General features: G+C 42.1%; 2 protein-coding genes across 3 annotated transcripts in view; one reads left to right on the top strand and one right to left on the bottom strand.

Annotated features, from left to right (window-relative positions):
- Positions 1 to 4,782, bottom strand: part of nr1d4a (nuclear receptor subfamily 1, group D, member 4a) — a 10,813-nt gene extending 6,031 nt beyond the window's left edge. The window contains exon 1 of the mRNA XM_032521105.1: positions 4,101 to 4,782. Within this exon, the coding sequence (XP_032376996.1) occupies positions 4,101 to 4,122 (22 nt within the window). The 5' untranslated portion in view covers positions 4,123 to 4,782. The remainder of the gene's footprint in view (positions 1 to 4,100) is intronic.
- Positions 4,783 to 5,859: 1,077 nt separating this feature from the next.
- The window catches only part of rarga (retinoic acid receptor gamma a), a 42,780-nt gene continuing 30,540 nt past the window's right edge, over positions 5,860 to 18,099 (top strand). Inside the window, exons 1-3 of one of the 2 annotated variants that reach the window (XM_032521106.1) lie at positions 5,860 to 5,928; positions 6,058 to 6,167; positions 11,292 to 11,361. The gene's annotated coding sequence lies outside the window, so the exon portion shown is untranslated. Of the gene's footprint in view, positions 5,929 to 5,967; positions 6,168 to 11,291; positions 11,362 to 18,099 lie in introns of those variants that run through there. The other variant, XM_032521107.1, reaches the window with a different exon arrangement.

The raw sequence follows: 18,099 nt of genomic DNA, 5'->3' as shown, positions 1-18,099 counted from the left end.
CTCTCTCTCTCTCTCTCTCTCTAGTCATGCGAGCTGAGACATGGCCTCACGTGTCTGCAGGGTCTGCTGCTTCCTCCGCTCCAATAATAGCCTCGATTCCCTGGCACCGTGCCCAGCGTCAGCTAACAGCACGACACCTGACCGCTGCCTCACATGCATGGTCTCCTGACACGGTTACTGCCCGAACCAAATCCGCAGTCTCGTGTTGAAACACATAACAATCTGAAGTCAGATCTGTGTTTACAAACACATGCTGACTGGGAAGCTCCCCTGGCGTGAGGTGGCACCAAGGCTCAGCCACTGATGTTGATGCGCCACCGACAGTCGGAGAATGTAAGTCACGTTTTTGCCAAGGAAAATGCCTCAACTGTATGGACTGGACTGGTGTAATAATAGCCTATACTAACAACTCAGTAGATATTTAGTCCAGCAGAGACACGCTTAATGACAAGTTATAATACAAGTTAAGTTAATACTCAAAAGGATTGTGTGTCCAATTTAAAACTTCAGCAATGAATGATATGCACATACAACTCAATTCAAATAATTTCTAACATCCAAAATTTATGTCGTATAGTTGTTTAAGTAAGTAAGTAAGTAAAGTTAATTTGTATAGCACTTTTCACAGATAAAAATCACAAAGTGCTTCACAATAAAATCTATTTGAACCCAAATTAACCCATCCGCCTTGTATTCAGGCTATGTCAATCATGCATAATTGGCTTAATCCCTCACTCAGAAGTGTTGGTGTTTTCTTGACTCATGCCAGAGCCATACACAGACCCAGCAGATGCAGGCCTGAGCCTTACCTCTTTCTGAGCTTATATACAGACAGTCATGGCCAAACCCCAATCCACCCAGGCACATTGCATGCCCACCTGAAGACTCACATGTACAGTAATTTTTTGAAGATTACTTCTACAGCCACTGTGTCAATTAACAATCTCTTTTACGGTCTGTTTTTGAGTAGTGCTGGATGGACACTATAAAAACAAAACTATGTCCACAGTCCTCAGCATGGTTAACAGAAAATATAGCATAATGATATTGTTATTTGCTATGTTTTTAATGCAAATATTGCAGAAAATTTACATAGTCCTAATGTTAAGGATAAAGTAGCATCAACTTCTAAATTGAGCTATTTTACATGTACTCATTTATTTCAAATACATGAAATTCCTTCCTTAATGCCCATGTTAAGTTTAGCCTACCCGTGTTTCTCTGCCTGAAGATGAGCAGTGAGCACTGGCACAGCAGCTCCTCTCCTCCCTGTTTCTCACTTGTCTTTTTCTTACTTTCACTTGTTCCCACCTTACATGGATAGGCAGCCACAGATAGCTTGCAGTTAAGGTGACCATAGTGTTTGTTTGCCCTTGGGGTGTAAATTTAATTAACATGGCATATGTGTGGTTTTCTTTCTTATGGATAAAGCCATGCAGTGTTTATTATGCAATAATAGGAAATAATATAGGCCTAGGCAATGGCCAATAGAGTTGTGCTACTGAACACGGTCAATCTGTAAGCACTGCTTTGATGTTTGCAGTAGACTTCATTAACTCAGACTTGTGTAAGTAGGTCAATATTACAAGAACTTGGTAGAATTGTGGGTATGCGCCTCCAGCATCTCTCCAAACTGACGCTGCATCATACACTGGCTCATGCAGTTACCATGAGGAACTGAACTGAACACCATGGATAATAGGCTAATTTATAAACACCAGGATATGCTTTAAATCTATAGTCTATTAGTCTGGGGTTTTAGAGTTGTGGTGGCTACAATTGCTCAATGTCAAATGTTGATTGAAAAACCTCCTTTTTTAGGTGCAATTTTATCCGCAACAAAGATGCAGCCTCTCCATGTTTCCAATCAGCTTTCTGTTTCAGCATCGTCTGTAGAAAGCAGCGGATGGCAGGACAGATGTGTTTAACAGAGTCACGTTACCGCTGAAACCCATCCTTAGTTGAGGGAAGGACAGATGTTGCAAAGTCAAAATCGAGTCAGCTTATCTCACGGATGCTTTCAATACAAGCAAAATGCGCATGTGGCGGGAAAACGTGACCAGAGAGAAACCATTTAATGCATGAAATCGTTGACCCACTGACCAAGCGCACCATCACCGCAGGCGGCATCAGCACAGAGAAGTCCGTGCTAGGAAGCGGCGGGAGGAGGGCCCCGGTAGGCATCTCACGCGGCTCTGCGAGGGTAGGCACGTGAGGAAGCTTTTGACTGTGCATTCACTGGGAAGACATGAAGCTGCGTGCTCCAGCCAGAAGGCAGTCCATCCACAGCCCGACACAGCCCGGGCTTATAATTAAACAGCCAAATTAAATGGAGCGGCGTGTTATGCGGTTAGGTGGTCTGACTGCGCACCACCAGCAGCACCGCCCTGTCAGCCTCGCGCTGCAGTAGGCGGCCCAAGTTTGTGAGGAAATGCATATGATAATAGCATTCCTCTCTAATATAGGCCTATAGCCTAATTACGTTATTACTGGTGAATTGGGATGTTTAATATAGCCTACACGTTGTTTTCTTAAAAACTCCTTTTATATTTTAGGTGGCTATACTATGAGAGAATGGGTTCACTTGTAAAAGAATAGTTATACCACTCAGTTTCTGCCATTCCTTTGCAGAAAACCTCCACTGGCAGAGTGTCAGAGGAGGTAGTAGTGAGTGAGAACTTATTGCACGAAGTTATGCAATGGAAAATGGAAGAAGTCAATTAGTCAGATGTTTTTAGTATGGGCATAATTTAGCAGCTAAATATAATCTCAAATGAATGTTGCTGTTAAGAAAGACTAAATAGCCAACTTGTTACAACTGACAGGCGTACAGTTGACCCTCACATGAGGTGAAGGATGTATAGGCCTACAAGTTTAATGAAACTATTATTTTTGACAAATAGGTTACACATTCCAAAAGTCATCTTGCATTTTGCATAATGAAGATGTATAGTTATACATTATACAGTTATACATTACATACAACCCCTCTAACCCCACAACCCAATCATCTCTGCAGGTGAAATAGGTATTCACCCAACGACTCCCCACACACACACACACACACACACACACACACACACACACACCACACACACACACACACACACAAAACGCACACTCCGTCTCTCTTTCTCATTTGATCTAGACTTTATGAGCCATACAACCCCTGCAGCCATATTTTTGTCCAGTTATGTTGATGTTTATGATCTTTGTTAAGATCAGTGCACTGAACTCATGAAGGAAATGAAGTCATGTGCGTTTCATTGACTTATTGAAACATTCAAGGGAAGGGAAACCAGTTCAAGGTGGTCACTTGGATTTAGATCGTGAGAAAGCCCTGCCTAATACTACTTAACGGGTGGAATTCTTTTTATACTGCAGGCACTTCAGCAATGGCCTTAGAAACAAACACGCCCTTTACACCAAAGTTTACACCCGGGAGATGATGAAGGGTTAGTGCGCAGTTAAAGTTCTGGCTCTGAAAGATTAAGGTTATGTGACAGCCAGTGTACTGTAGCTCCACGTGAGTTTGTTTTTATGGAGAGAAACAGGAAGTCTCGCATATGTCGCGGTTCGCTGTCAGCAGAGCTGCAGTCCAGGCGCTGCGTCTTAACATTTGAACGCAGTGCAGCAACTTTTTTCACAAGTTTGCGTAAAGTGTTACAATCATTGTGCTTGAATCAGTGTAACTCTATTTAGGAACAAGTGGACGTGATTAAATAGGAGCGAACTCGTGCAAATGTAGCCTACATGAACCAATAAAATTACTAACGTCACTTTTGTAAAAACACATAACTAAAATTATATTTCGTTCACTCATGCATGGGAGAACTCACACACAGGTTGCAAAATTGCCAATTATGCACATAAATAAAAGTGGAGTTTACATGTTTTACCCAAATAATAAGCCTATCCTAAATAATGGAAATTACACTTTGCTTTACATTAATTAAATATTTCTTACATTGAAATTAAAGTTCTATTTTATTTAAGGTTTAGCGTGACTTATGACAATGTGACAATGACCCGTTAATCAACTCTGACTCTTGTGTCTAAATCAGCATTGCTATTATAATGGTTTTAATGGTTAATCTTACCACCACCAGGGCTGTTATCCATTTCTCTTGCTGATGTCGATCAATTTAGACTTGAAGTCAGACGTCCGTCTCTAGACTGGAGCAAAAGTCCTTTGAAGACAGGAGAAAGTAAAAAAAAAAAAAACAGCTTTGCTTGAAACACCTGCTCACGGAGCGCAAAAATGGGAAGAAGTGATGGAAATGTTTCCAGAGCGCGTAAAGTTGTTTCCCAGTAAATTGTCGAGATGTGTCTTTCTTTCTTTTAGCTCATTCAGGCTGGTCTTCTCAAAAATATGCTACATGGATGTCTTCTGTGTTCAGGATAGGTTACTGCGCCTCGGCTCGAGCGCATGGGATGTTGTAGGCCTACTAGCAGAGATTAAAAGATTCTCATGAATTCCAAGAAAATAGTGTCATCTTATCTGTGAACGCTGTCAGACTTGGCATACACACCCACTGATACAAACACCCACATCAACCACGTTTGCTTGCGAGTAGGAAATGTGACCGCCCTTTCGATCGCATAACTTGGGTTGTGTCTGTTTGTGTGGGATTTGGCTCACTCTTTATCTCGCGGAGTCCGTTCTCTCTCTCCTTCACGCTTTTGTGCGTTTTCATTGGCAGGGATCTGGAGCGGAGGGGAGTTTGATGCGCTTATTCGACCGTGGTATGTGTTCAGTAAAGCTACGCTACATGTGCGCTCTGCATGTGCAGGGGAGAGCGCTGCCCTACTGATACACATTTTATGCAAAATACGGAGCGTGTGGTGTGCAAGGATGGAGAGATTGGAGGATGAAGCACATGGAAAATAGGCGTGGCTCACCGTGACTGCTTGTTCTCTGACAAGCAGCGCTGCAAACGGTTGCAGAACACTATTAGACATTCCAAACATTATCATGCCAAGCAACATGTGCCAAAGGAAACTGTAGATGGCAACCTTTGTCATGCCAACAACATGCTGTTGGAACGAACCGTAACACGCAATTTGATTTGATTGAAATGTAAAATCTATATTTGATTATTTCAGCATCTGTGAATATTTTCTCCTTTTTTAAAAACAATGCCCACTATGTGCGCTTTGCTTTACGGTAAAGATTTTATTTCTTTATATATATATATATATATATATATATATATATATATTTTTTATATATATATATATATATATATATATATATTTTTTATATATATATATATTTTTTTTTTTACTGTCATTTCATCCTAGGCTACTCCTAATTTTAAAATCAATTTGCGCAACAATAGGTTTTTATAACGTTCTGTCAGCAACAAACTTTGCTGACTGACTCTGAACATGCAGGTCAACTATTCAGCTTGTTGAAAGCGCCCCTCAGTGGCAAATTCATGGCATTGGCACATGAGCACGATCAATTGATCAAGTTAGTTGAGTTATTGTTGACATTGCAGACAAACAATTATAGCTTTTATACATCAAATTACGATTTTGTCATAAAGTTCCAAACACAATTTCAATTCACTTAAAAAATGACACATTATTGCCTAAATATCTAAGGTCATCAGGTTTCAATAGTAGGTAAGACATTAGCCCAAAAACGTTAGAGATAATAGACTACGTTAGAACGCCAGAAATAGCACATTTAGTATTTATTTACATAGCCGACATCCAGCTTGCTTATGTATTTTGTTATTGTCTTAAGTAAATATTTGTTTGTGTGGGTTTCTATCTTATCCTCAGACTGGACACGTGCTGCAGTCCTCCTTTGCGTCACTAGAGGGAGGCACAGTGCCAGAAATCTCCGCGCACGGTAGCTCCCATCGACGCCCCTAAACTGCCGTCCGGGACACAGTGACGGATTGGCAACAAACGAAGGTAAGCTGACAAATGACTGAAATGATTTCTGAAGCACGAGACCAAATGGCGTGATCTTTACAAACTGCTATGCTTATGTGGAGGATCCCTCTGAAGACTGTCCCTGACTTTGTTTTGTCTCCTTAACAGAAAACTTCGGCGTGCGTGCGTGCGCCAGTCATCCACTATTTATGGTTCAAACTTCGGGGGGATTGTGCTCGCGTATAAAGCCGAAGCATACACTATTCTAGGCGAAGAAGGTAGGATTGTGTACTTCACATAATCATGTCGTGATTAATGGAATGTGTCTAAGAATTAACGTAGCACAATCTGGGTGTGTACTCACTGTAGGCCCGTGTGTGTGTGTGTGTGTGTGTGTGTGTGTGTGTGTGTGTGTGTGTGTGTGTGTGTGTGTGTGTGAGCACTCATCATGAGAACACGTTATGTCAGGGCACGAGATAATTAGAGGCTGCTGAAACTGTTTGGGGACTGAGCAGAACAGAAGTCGTTGCCAACATACACACCTGCAAAGCACTGCTTTGCCTGAGGCTTAGAATACAGTCTTCTTCAACTGTTTGTCTGTCTTTCTTGTCTGTATGTCTGTCACCCATCCCCTAACCGCCCCTCCCTCACGCACCTTGTTGAATGTGTGCTTTATGTGAATGATGTCAGTTAGGTGTGTTGCTGAGGAGAGACTTCAGTTCATTCCATGCGGAACCCCCCAGTTTGTTTTAGATTAGCTTCCAGGACGGGTGATTAAGCTAGGGAAAGCAAAGCAAATGAGTAAAGAATGCAGAAACCTTTACAGACTTTGTGGAATTAGCCTCGTGCTCAGCAGAGAATTTTCTTCTGTGCAGAAAAATGGCAAAAGCAGACTCTTGTCATACAAAAAATGTTCCATATACATATTTAATATCCACACAAACATGCCAAAAGCAAATGAAAACTTAGTTTTTTTTTCATGTATCCTGCTCAGTATTTAGGGCCCAACTTTCTCACAAGGGCAGTTTTATGTGCAGGGAAGGAGGCATGGAAAAGAAGACCTTTCCTTTTGAGCTCACAGATTTGCAGTAATTACAGAATCACTTCCATATGTGGCTCTCTGGCTGCCTTCTCGCTGCCCCCACCACCCCTCTCTTCCCCAGTGTTCTTTCTCTTTCCCTCTCCCTTCTTTCATTTGCATTCTCCACTATTCATCGTTCTTTTCTGCTTTTATTTTTTTGGCATTCTGTCATGCACTGAGGATTTTTTTTTGCGAAACCACAGCTTAAACAAAGTTTATGATAATCAGAACATCCTGGCATTTTTGGCAAATGGCTGCGCTTTTTGGTGATTCAATTAGACCACGCTTGCCAAAAAAAGAGTTTGTGTGCTTCAGTAAGAGAGGAGGGAGAGAGAAAAGAGACATGGACAGGAGAGGGGAAATGTTGAAGTATACGGAAATATAAAAAAGAGCAAAACAAAAGAATGGGAGCTCAGTGAAGAATTTGTGAGGCAGGAGCGGAGCGTAAAGAAGGGAGAGATGGAACAGAAAATGAAATGGCGAGAGGGAGGGCTGGAGTAATGCTTTTTGACAGAGGTTGGTTCAAGATGGGTTCATGGTGACATCATGGCTGATTTTTTGGAGGAAAGTATAGACAGGAGAGCCGTTCACCTTTCAGTGGACACACATGTTGGGGAATAAGCGGAGTGCTCATGTGCTGGCACACACGCTGGTAGCTGTGTCGACAGCCACTGAATGCACCCCAAAATATGCACAAAAACACACACACACACACACACACACACACAACACACACACACACACACACACACACACACACACACACACTTCTCTTTTTATTTTCCCTCCCTCTCTCCCTCTTGTTTTCCCTTAGTTTCTTTTGCAGTAAAAAAGCTTTTGGCTCTCTAACTGTTCCAAGCTTTGTGCTCATTTGTTTTTGTTTGAGGAGTACATAGTGGTATATACCCTTCGGCCCCTAACACATAGATTTCTCTTTTGCCATGAGTAACTCCTTTTCCTGTGAGTAGTATTCTTGTGTGTATGTTTTTACTTCAAGGCGGTTGGACTCTAAATGAGCGCTCTTTGCCAGCCTGGATGAATGAGCTCCTTCATTTCACAGGATGTGTGTTTAAGTCTGTAACCAAGAAAGTGAGAGCAAGTGTATATTTGTGTGTGTGTGTGTGTGTGTGTGTGTGTGTGTGTGTGTGTGCGCAAACATGTTGTCTTGAGTGTGTTCGCCCTGCATCGCCTGCCTGTCTCAGTGTAGCACCAAACTTCACATGACATCAATCTGAATGTGGGGAAATAGTGATCTCATTACAGGCGTCTTGTTACTGATTAAAACCTACCGCCACAGGCACCAGCTCCCTGCGCCCCTTCTCACTTCCCCACCACCAATACCATCAAACCCCCTCCTCTCCCTCCTACAATCCGTCCCTCTCTCCATCTCACCCTCCAGTTTTCTTTCCTTCCCTTTTACTATTTCACACCCCTTTCTCTCACATTCCCTGTACCACTGGCCTTCCAACCCTTCTCTCCTCCCCCTCTCTCCATCTCGCTTTAACCCCTCTAACCTCACTTCCTCCCTCTTTTGCTCCCTTCATCATCGCCCCTTTCTCTTTCCTTTCCTTTGCTGCTTTTCCTTTGCCAGTGAGCCTCTGGCCTCTGCTCCACGTCTCTGTGAATGCCAATACGTCTAATCTAAAGTGGAAACACACGACTGAGTACGATATTTCCATGAATATTACATATCTTCATAAACACACCCAGAGAAGCTGCAAAGCTGAACAATGCCTGTGTTTGCTGGATGACTTCCTGTGAGGAATTGCTTCTCTTGTGTTCGACTTTTTGTCAGAGCACACTGTGTCAGGATTGATGTCAGGGCAGTGTGTTGTGATGTCACAGGCTGAAGTTAATGATACGAGAACGGACGGGGCCATAGGCTATGTTTCCAGTGGTGTCCAGAGAGAGAGATAGCACCCTGATCTATCTTCATTATCCCCCACTCTGCAGCCTCCCAGACACAATGATCATAAATCTCTGCCTGGAGCACACTTCACTGACACTGAAACACAAACACTAGTAACCTCTGACCTTCTCACTGCTACTGCCTACACATACTCATCCATGTGTGCACACACACACACACACACACACTTAACAGCACATTATGACACAAATGCATGATCGCAGTCAGCCTGATCGGCATCACACAGACTTGAAAGTCACACTTTACTGTTTACATCACTCTAATGGCTGATATAGAGTTTTTGCAGCATCCTATGGCTGTATTTAGTTTCTTGTTTCATATCATTTTCATATTGCTGATTTAGTACTGCTATGTAAACAGTTAAGGGATTTCTATTAGCCTTAGTGGCCTCATAAGCAACACATAAATCAAATGTAAACAAGATAAGGATCAGCTGACGTGTTTTTTTGCAGTATGGCTTAGAGCTGTGCTTCCTGAATATAAGGTTTTTGCAAAAAGGCAACACTGTTTATCCATTCATTCACCCTGATTATGTACCAGCAAATCCACATCAAATGTATAAAAGAGCATTTCAATAAGCTACTGTAGACCATATGTGGCTTTGAAGATTGGAAGCACATATAGGTATAACGTGAGTGAGGCCAAACACTTGTGTTTTTTATTATGATGATGGCTTGACTTTATCCTGGAGACATATTGGGGTCAGTCTATTTGTGGATAAGATCTCTGCCTGTATCAGGACAGTTACTGTTATTTATAAACACAATACGCAGCAGTTACAGTATATCAGGTTGTAAATGTTTAATAGTTGGGAAAACCAAAAGAAACATGCTGCATTGGTTGGCAATTCTGCTTTAGACTGTGAAATTTGTGAGAATGTGAAGTGATGTGTGGCCGATGCGCCTGCAGGGCATCGTTTTAGATGAAGTTTCAGAACAAGTAGTGCATGTATAAGTTTGTTGTTTTGAAAAGGCTTGATGCACTTACTTGGTGTGGATATTAAACAGACTAGATGTTTCTTATTGAATTGTTAAAGAAGCATGCATGTATTTAAATTGACTTGTTTGGGGTTCTTTTCTTCTGAAGGTGTAGATTATCTATGGTCTGCTGCAAAGGCAGAGGTAAAAGTGCCTGTTGAGATGCCAGTAGAGGTGTGCCCTCTCCTCCCAGTTCTGAGGTTTGAGGTGCTCTTCATAACCAAAACAACTTGAGAAACATTACATTTAAAAAAAACAGGGCACACGCCCAGAACCACAAACACATAAACACAGATCTGAAACATATGATCTCATATGGAGAGAGTGGCACGTTCAGGGGCACACCCAAATCTGTCGCTGCTGCTTCTGCTGCACAGCTCTGCCATCTCACACGGGACTTCCCTGCAGCTGCTGTGCCACCACGAGTTACATTTTCAGAGCTAACGTGATTTTAGGTACCAGAATCTGCAGGCTGTTTTTTTTAAAACATTTTGACTTAAAAATAATTTCTCCAAACTGCGTAATGTTTGGCAGAATGTTGACAGATGTTATGTATTGTGAAAAAAATGACTCCAGTTTTGAATGACAAATTATTTTTAGTTTTCCTTGTGTACAGAACTTCCTATACGCTATATACTTCTAATATTACGTCCTATCAGTAGTAGTTCCATCACTAATAATGGATTTATTATCACTGATCTGGGAAGATTGTCACAGAAACAAAGAAAAACGAAAACACAGCGCCAAACACACATGAGAAACACAAAAACAGCACCTACATGCCTGTCGTGAGCAGACAGGTAGGGCAAAAGTCCATCATGATTATTCTATAAATTGATCACACCAAAATAAGCGACTAGGTGAAACTACTTTCTACTACTTTTTTGGCTTGCCATTAAACCATCATCGGTCTAAAAACAAAACATTATACTTTTTGTGTTCAGGATACACAAACATTATCTGAATTTATAGATTAAACCTGAATGATCTAAGATAACGTCATAGCTCACGCATTTCGACATGCACTAACTGTTTGTAGGTAAACCAACTCTTTAGCCAAGAAGATGAAGGAGAGAAAAATAATTCACCCAAGAGACAAAGAAGGGAGAGAGAATTAAAAACAGAAACTTAAGCTTTCTGGGCCTTTTTTTCCCTCCAGGCATTTTGTGGCTTGTGAAAAAATGTGCTGTATATTTGAAGTGTTGGGTCACGTGACAGAGGAAGGCTTTATGAATCAGAGAGTATAATTATTTCTTAGTGAGTGAGAGTGAGTGTGTGCTTGTGTTTAGAGAGAGAGAGAGAGAGAGAGAGAGAGAGAGAGAGAGAGAGAGAGAGAGAGACTCACCGCTACTCTGTCTTTGCTGTCAGAAGGACTCTGATGAACGTACACACATCTTTTCTCCTTTTCCCCCAGCTAGCTCCGCTCATCAGACCGTTCCGGCAACTGCCTAATCTGTCCGTCTGCCTCATCAACACAAGAGCGGGTGAGTCATTTATTTTTAAATTTCAGAATCTGTAACTAGTCATTGTTTGTCTTCCTTTCTTATTCTCTCTCTTTCTCTGTTAACAAAAAGAAGGAAAGAGAGAGAGACTGCATTTTTGTTGGGAATGGGTCGACAGTTTTAATTGAAGACAGAGACTGAGTGTGCTAAACACTTGAGAGGCTTTGAAACAATTAATCATTGTTTGCTCTGCAATCTGACCAGACTTTCATGTGTAAACACTAAAACGTCCTAACACACATGCCGTTTGCATCCAGTGTTTTAGCGTCTTTTTTTCTTATTAATGTGGGAGTGACACTGAGTTTATATAAAATATACTTCAGCATGTGTGCCTGCAAGTGCCTGTGTGCACATATGTGCTTATTAGTGAGTGTTTCAAGTGTTACCCAGTGCCTATGGAGCTCTTTATTATTAGCACATGTGTGTGTGTTAGTGTGTACACGCTTGCATTTGTTTGATGTGTATGAATGTATTCACCAGACCACTTACCAGTCCTTGACCTGGTTTTTTATAAGCAACATATGAACACTTGGAAAAGAGAAGCATTGTTTTCCACCTTTTAAACAGCAGAGGCTAATTCCTGTGGAGTGAGGTGTGTCTGAAACTTTGCTCTTAGTTGAAACATGAAAGTTTATTCATTGTTTTCCCATAGTTAGCAGTGTGTCAGTGAAGGTTATTGATCGATGCTGGCATATGTGCTGGGTTAACAGGTTTCACTTGTTACAGCCATGTGTAAGACATTGCATTAGGTACTGTTTGATTTGGATATCAAATGATCAGGCACCTGATGTTGGAGTGTAGCTTTCCGCAGTGTTTTGGTTTATTGCTCCAGCAGTGACTGGTCAGTAGGTAAACCGCTGCAGCTGGGCTGCCTTAGCCTTGCACCTGCTGTCCACCCCTTATTTCCCCTGGTGGACTTGACATAAGTGTGAGGGACAGTTTGATTGAAGCAAATTGTGAAAAGAAAAACACCTACACGGTGGAGTGAGGGATCCCTGCTTAAAGGTCAGTGATATCTGTTGCCCCCTCCACCGTCATCTGGTCTATCACTTTGACTCTGATTTGGTGACATCTGGAGTGGAAAAAATAGAGCTCATCTCTAAGGCAGAGTAATATCACTTTGCTCTCCTCCTCCTCCTCCAGAGCACCACCTTTGGGTCTTTTTTTCGAGGACAGACTGTCCATGCAGAGCAGCTTTACCTTCATGGCGTTCAGTCACAGCATCCTGTTTGTCTTTAGTGAATGTTTGGAATCAATTATTATTTGTGCTAGATGTTATATGCACCAGATGGGTATGTGTCATTACTCATGATCCATGTACTTGTGATCATAAGGTATGTGAGCTTAATCAGCCTCACCAAAAACATTCTCTATTTACAAGTCAGGCAACAGCCCGGCATTAAAATTCTTCAGTCAGTGCTCACATATTGTCTATCATTACAGGTCAGCAATAGTATACTGATTAAATGTACTGTATGTCCATAAAAATAACTACTTTGGAACAAAAAAGGTCTGATTAGTGGTAGTTTTTTCAGGTATAGAGTATGTGCCTAAAATTATGACATTTCATAGATCAAAAGGTTAAAGGTCACCTCAAAATAATGAAACCAGGAGAAACACTGGTTATATAACAACAATAAATAATTACAATTTCATTTTTTAGAATCATCATTCTTCCAGTGAAACCATTAAGGTTTAAAAATGTCCAACAACTGTTTAAATATATATATAGATATATATAATTGCTAAACCTGGTCTATTATGTGATAATACTGTTTTAAGTGTAGATACATCTGAGGTTGTGTGGGAACCAATGAAACAACAGTTGCCAACTTGCCCCATAAAATCTTCTGTATTGCAAAATCGGCTACCAGTCTGTCTTTGAGCAGTAAATCTGGGAGTTGTTGATACCTGTCTTTTTCTGGAATTTCTATAGCAATTAAGCTCAAGTAGAAGGGAGGGGTTAGGCAGGTGGTTTTAGGAGAATCAAGGGGCTCTTTGCTACAGCACTGTAATTAACAAGGAAACTATCTGCACACCATTTCCTATGTCTATTTTTGCAGGTGTGCAGCTCTCATTGTAAGGATTTACATTTTCAGCCTTCCTTCAAGCTCTCATTAAAGATCCTTTGGCAAAAAGTTAAACTGGTGTGAATGTGTGTTGGTTTGCATGTGTGTGTTTGGGCCTGCATTGAGTGTTGCTTTGACTCCCGAGGCTAGAAGCAGCGGCAGTGGTGAAACCCATTCATTATGCCTCTTTATATACAGAGAAAGGATTGTTTTCTCTCTGAGTTGAGGAAGGGAAACACCTTCATTGCCACCTGTGTGAATCATCTCTTTGTAATTACAAAACTAGACATATTAGTAGCACCAACTTTACCTTTCAAATCTCGAGGAGTAGGCATCACATTGTTGCCACTCTGAGCTTTCTTCTCTTGCTTCTTCTCAAAATGTCCTGCCATCTTCTGCCTTTGCCTTTGCTGAAGTCTCCATGTTAAGAACTCAAAAGAGCTCTACCACATCATGGAAACAGAAAGCTGTCGGGATGACTTCATCATGTCACAAGTGTTTTATGTCTCACTGACTTCTCAGTCTTTCCATACTTCTCTCCATCACTGTAAGTCAACAAACCCTGTTTTTGTGACATTATGTTTAAACAAAGAGAAGGAAGAGACAACAACAAAAAATTAAGGGATTAACAGCAGATAATTTAAAGATTCAAAAACAAGGATTGCATAATGACTCTCCCCCAGTGGCACTCCTGAAATACAATAGCTCTTTAAGTGACAAGTGATTACACAGAAGTGCTTCTTTGCATTGTAGCAGAGGCAGATGTCAAACAAGTTTCAGGCGATGGAATGCCGGTTTGTTTGGAGGCACTGGACCGTCTGTCACTAGGTGTCTTTCTCAGACCCATTAGCCCGCCACTTGTTGAAAGACTGGGAGCTGTCAGCTTTGCATCAGATAATAGTGGTGAGAAAATTGTTTTCACTGCCAAAATACTGCTGACGCCAGCAACAAGATCAGATAACGCTCTCATTACGTTTTAAAATGAACATCTAAATTTGTCTGTGACTTTCTGATGGCTCTGTGTGGGCATATTAAGCAGTGATGATGACACTTAGTGTACATTTTGCTCCAAGCGGTTGGAAAAGCCAGTCTGTCAACTCAGGACAGACGGACTGTAAAATCATTGTTTAACTGCTGTGGCAGCATGACTTCACCCACGACCCAAAACTAAAATATAACCCTGTCTGCTTCACATAGTTTCCTTTACAAAGTTACTGAACATAAATCACTTTATGATGTTGACAATTGGAGGACAGGGCCTGGGAGACATGCACAGATTGTTTGTCGAAAAAAATGAGCAGGAGTGGGCAAGTCAGAGGTAGAAAAAGCATGAGAGGAGTCTGTGATTCTGCCATTCTGCCAAGCTTTCCACTGCCAGGATAAATGGTACAGTTGATTTGTCTCGAGGCTGAGAATTTACAATTTAATTCTTCCAGAGAAAAAGTTTTGACTTGCTGCTGTGCCTGGACTGACTTTTTTTTTTTTAATTGCATATTGTGGCCTTCTGGGGATTCAGAAAACCCCCCCCAAAATGTGTGAAACCCACTCAAGCTCAGAAAAGAAGAAAAAAAAGATCTCCACAAGAATCAGAGCGGAAGGAGTAGAGTTTGAATTTGACTTCAAAGCCAAATATCGACAAAGACAAACAAACAGTTATAACTCAATACAACATCACACACAGTTACTGTAAATGTATTTTGTTTTCCCCTTACTGTAAAAAGAAACCTTCAAACCGGGCCAGCCATGGCACCCAGAATACTGCTCATATACGCCGAGTAATCACCTGTGGTTTCCCGTGCTGACTGAAAAACCCACTGCCTTTCTTAGTTGTGTGGTGCAGAGCTTCCTGAGATGCCGTGATTTATTTGTTATTTTTGACTGCAGTTCTTATTGCCTGAGGGGCCTCACTCCGTCACAACGGTTAAGCAACAATTGTTGTTTTGCTCACAGAGGATTTGATACCCTTTGTTTAACAGTCATTCAATCTGTGGGAACTGTTCTCTCTCTCTCCACTCTCTCTAGTTCTCTCTCTCTATCTCTCTCTCACGCTCTCTCTCTAGCTCTCTCTGTCTCTCTTTCTGTCTTTTCCACTCGATTCTACGTTCTGCCACATCTTTTTTTGCTAAAATCCAAACTCTTTAGCAAACAAGAGAATCTCATGCTCTTTAAGCATGCTGCGTCTTGTAAAGCTGTCTCCAAATTGTCATCTTGATTGATTTAATTATTTTTGTTACGTAGCGTTTTCTACCAATAATATCAATGGATTATCTCAAGTGTAACAACTCTGTTTTAACATGATGAAGTACTGTAAGGTCTCACCTAAGAGTCCGCTATTTACAGAAACACACAAAATAAATATAAACTGCTACAGCGCACCTCTAGGCCCTAAGACGTAGGTAACGATGGAAAGTCCCAGCAGCAGCAGCAGCAGCAGCATCAGCAGCAGCCGTGAGCCTACTCCTAGCCGGCCCTGCTGCTCCTCGCCTTTCTGGCTGCTTTCTGCCTCCTGTGTGCCCCCCAGGCTCAAGGGAAGTAGGGGGGCCCTCCATGCCCATTTGGCCCTGGCTAACAGTGGATGAGGTCACTCCAAATTCCCCTTATCCCCTTATAGCCCCAGACGGGCTGGCGAAGTGAGCCTACCACAGGACCCAACATAAAACATAAATGGCTCTGTAAAAAGCTGCTGGGCTGATGTGACTCATTAAAAAACACTGGCGCCAACTCTTTTATTAATTCATTATTGTGTTTGGGGAGTGTAAAGTTACTGAGTTCTATTTTAAAAGGCTGTGTCTCTCTGTACTCTACTAGTTTTTTCTTTCTCAGATTCTGTCATTGTGTCATTACATACAGTATGTGCGAAAGTACAGTGGCACTGCGGTTTATTGTGCTGAGGTAGGATTTTCCGCTTGGGTCTGGTGGCTTGAAAGTCATTTAAAGCTTAATTTGTGGATTAATCTACTGTTATTTCCCCCTGTGGGAATACAAAAGTCACATGTGTACAGTCCTACTCTCTCTCTCTCTTTCTCTCTCTCTCTCTCTCTCTCTCTCTCTCTCTCTCTCTCTCCTTAATAATAATTGTTTTTGTCACACGTCTTTTTTTTCCCCCAGCACTCTCAGACAGATCGTTCTGCCTTTATGGGCCCTGGTTTGAGTTCATGAGGCAGATAACCAAACGGGCCAAGCGCTGGCCAAGTACATACTCATAACACACACACACGCACTCGCACACACACACACACTCACCTCACACACAGACACACACACACACACACACACACCACCACACACACACCACACCACACACCACACACACCCCCACCACACACACCACACACCATTATGAGCCTTTGCATTGCTGGCAGTTTTGTTTTTCCTGTCGGTACCTCTTCTCCCATTAGGCCCACTGTGAAATCCTTAGTGATGTTTTTTGTGTGTTAGCCACACAGTGGAACCGCTGCACAGGGTCATGGTACAAGTTGTATAAGCAGTAGAGAGATGGGGTAGGGGAAGTGGGGGAAAGAGGGTTTGGTATAAGGACATGATTACAGAGGAGGAGATGTGGGGTGGGCCAGAAAAGGGAGAAAATAAATCAAAAGTAGTAAAGATGAGGGATAGGCCGAGTAAGTGAAAGAAAGACTTACAGAGTGAAAGAAGGAAAGAAAAAGAAAGATGGCAATATGGCTGTGTTGGCAGGATGGGGGTGGGTGCCTATCGACGGCTGCTTCTTCCTGAAACGTGGCCACCCGAGCCTGCCTGGGCCCTGGATGCACATGTGGAACAGTTTACTGTAATGGAACTCTAAATTAGTGGTGGTTTGAAGCTGCCTGCAGCAGTAGGGTGTAATTAACTGGCTCTGTTGAAAGAGAAAGAGCCAGAAAGAGAGGCAGGGAGGGAGCCAGAGTCCTGGAAAAGGCAATGGGTGAGAAGTGTGAGAGTGTGTGTGTGTGTGTGTGTGTGTGTGTGTGTGTGTGTGTGTGTGTGTGTTTATATATTCCCTCACACATGTGTAGAGGTTTTTCTTTTTTTTTTAGTGCTTGATTGCATGTGTATGTGTTTAAGACTATGTGGTGCATATGTGTGCATCTTGGAAAGCTTTCCCTCTTTCCTGGGCACGGCGCCACCTCTTAGTGCCCCCCAGTGCCCAGACCCTGTCACTGTTCCTCTGTGTGTGTTTTTTGCACAGTTCAGCAGTTCACCGGTTTAGCCTTAGATCTCCCCCCACCTCCAATTTCTTTGTTTATACCGAATTCATTACCAAGATTTTTTCCCTGTCTTTTCTCTCAGATTCCCAAGCCACAGCAGTTCCAAATTCCTTGGCTCTGCTTTTTTTCAAAGCCACATTTCAAAAACAAGCTGATCACACCACCCACTCATGAAATCACGCTAGAGAAGTAAAAGGCAAAAAGAAAACATGAAAAAATGGGAGGCTTTGCTGGGATTTTTTCACCCTCTCTTGTATTAACAGTCAACAGTGGGCCATAACTGCAGCCTTGTCCACTCTTGAGCCTGACTTGTCTGGGCCTACTGTGTGGAGTCCAAGTGACAAGCGGGTTGCAGGAGGTTAGAGCCAAAATGACTCTGTGGGATGGGAGCCTGACCTCAAGAGAAGATAGTTGGAAGTGACAGCAGCAGTTAGCAATCAGTGGATCTC

The sequence above is a fragment of the Etheostoma spectabile genome, chromosome 7 (assembly GCF_008692095.1).
Source record: "Etheostoma spectabile isolate EspeVRDwgs_2016 chromosome 7, UIUC_Espe_1.0, whole genome shotgun sequence".
NCBI classification, from domain to species: domain Eukaryota; kingdom Metazoa; phylum Chordata; class Actinopteri; order Perciformes; family Percidae; genus Etheostoma; species Etheostoma spectabile.
This window is presented reverse-complemented; position numbering and strand designations above follow the sequence as displayed.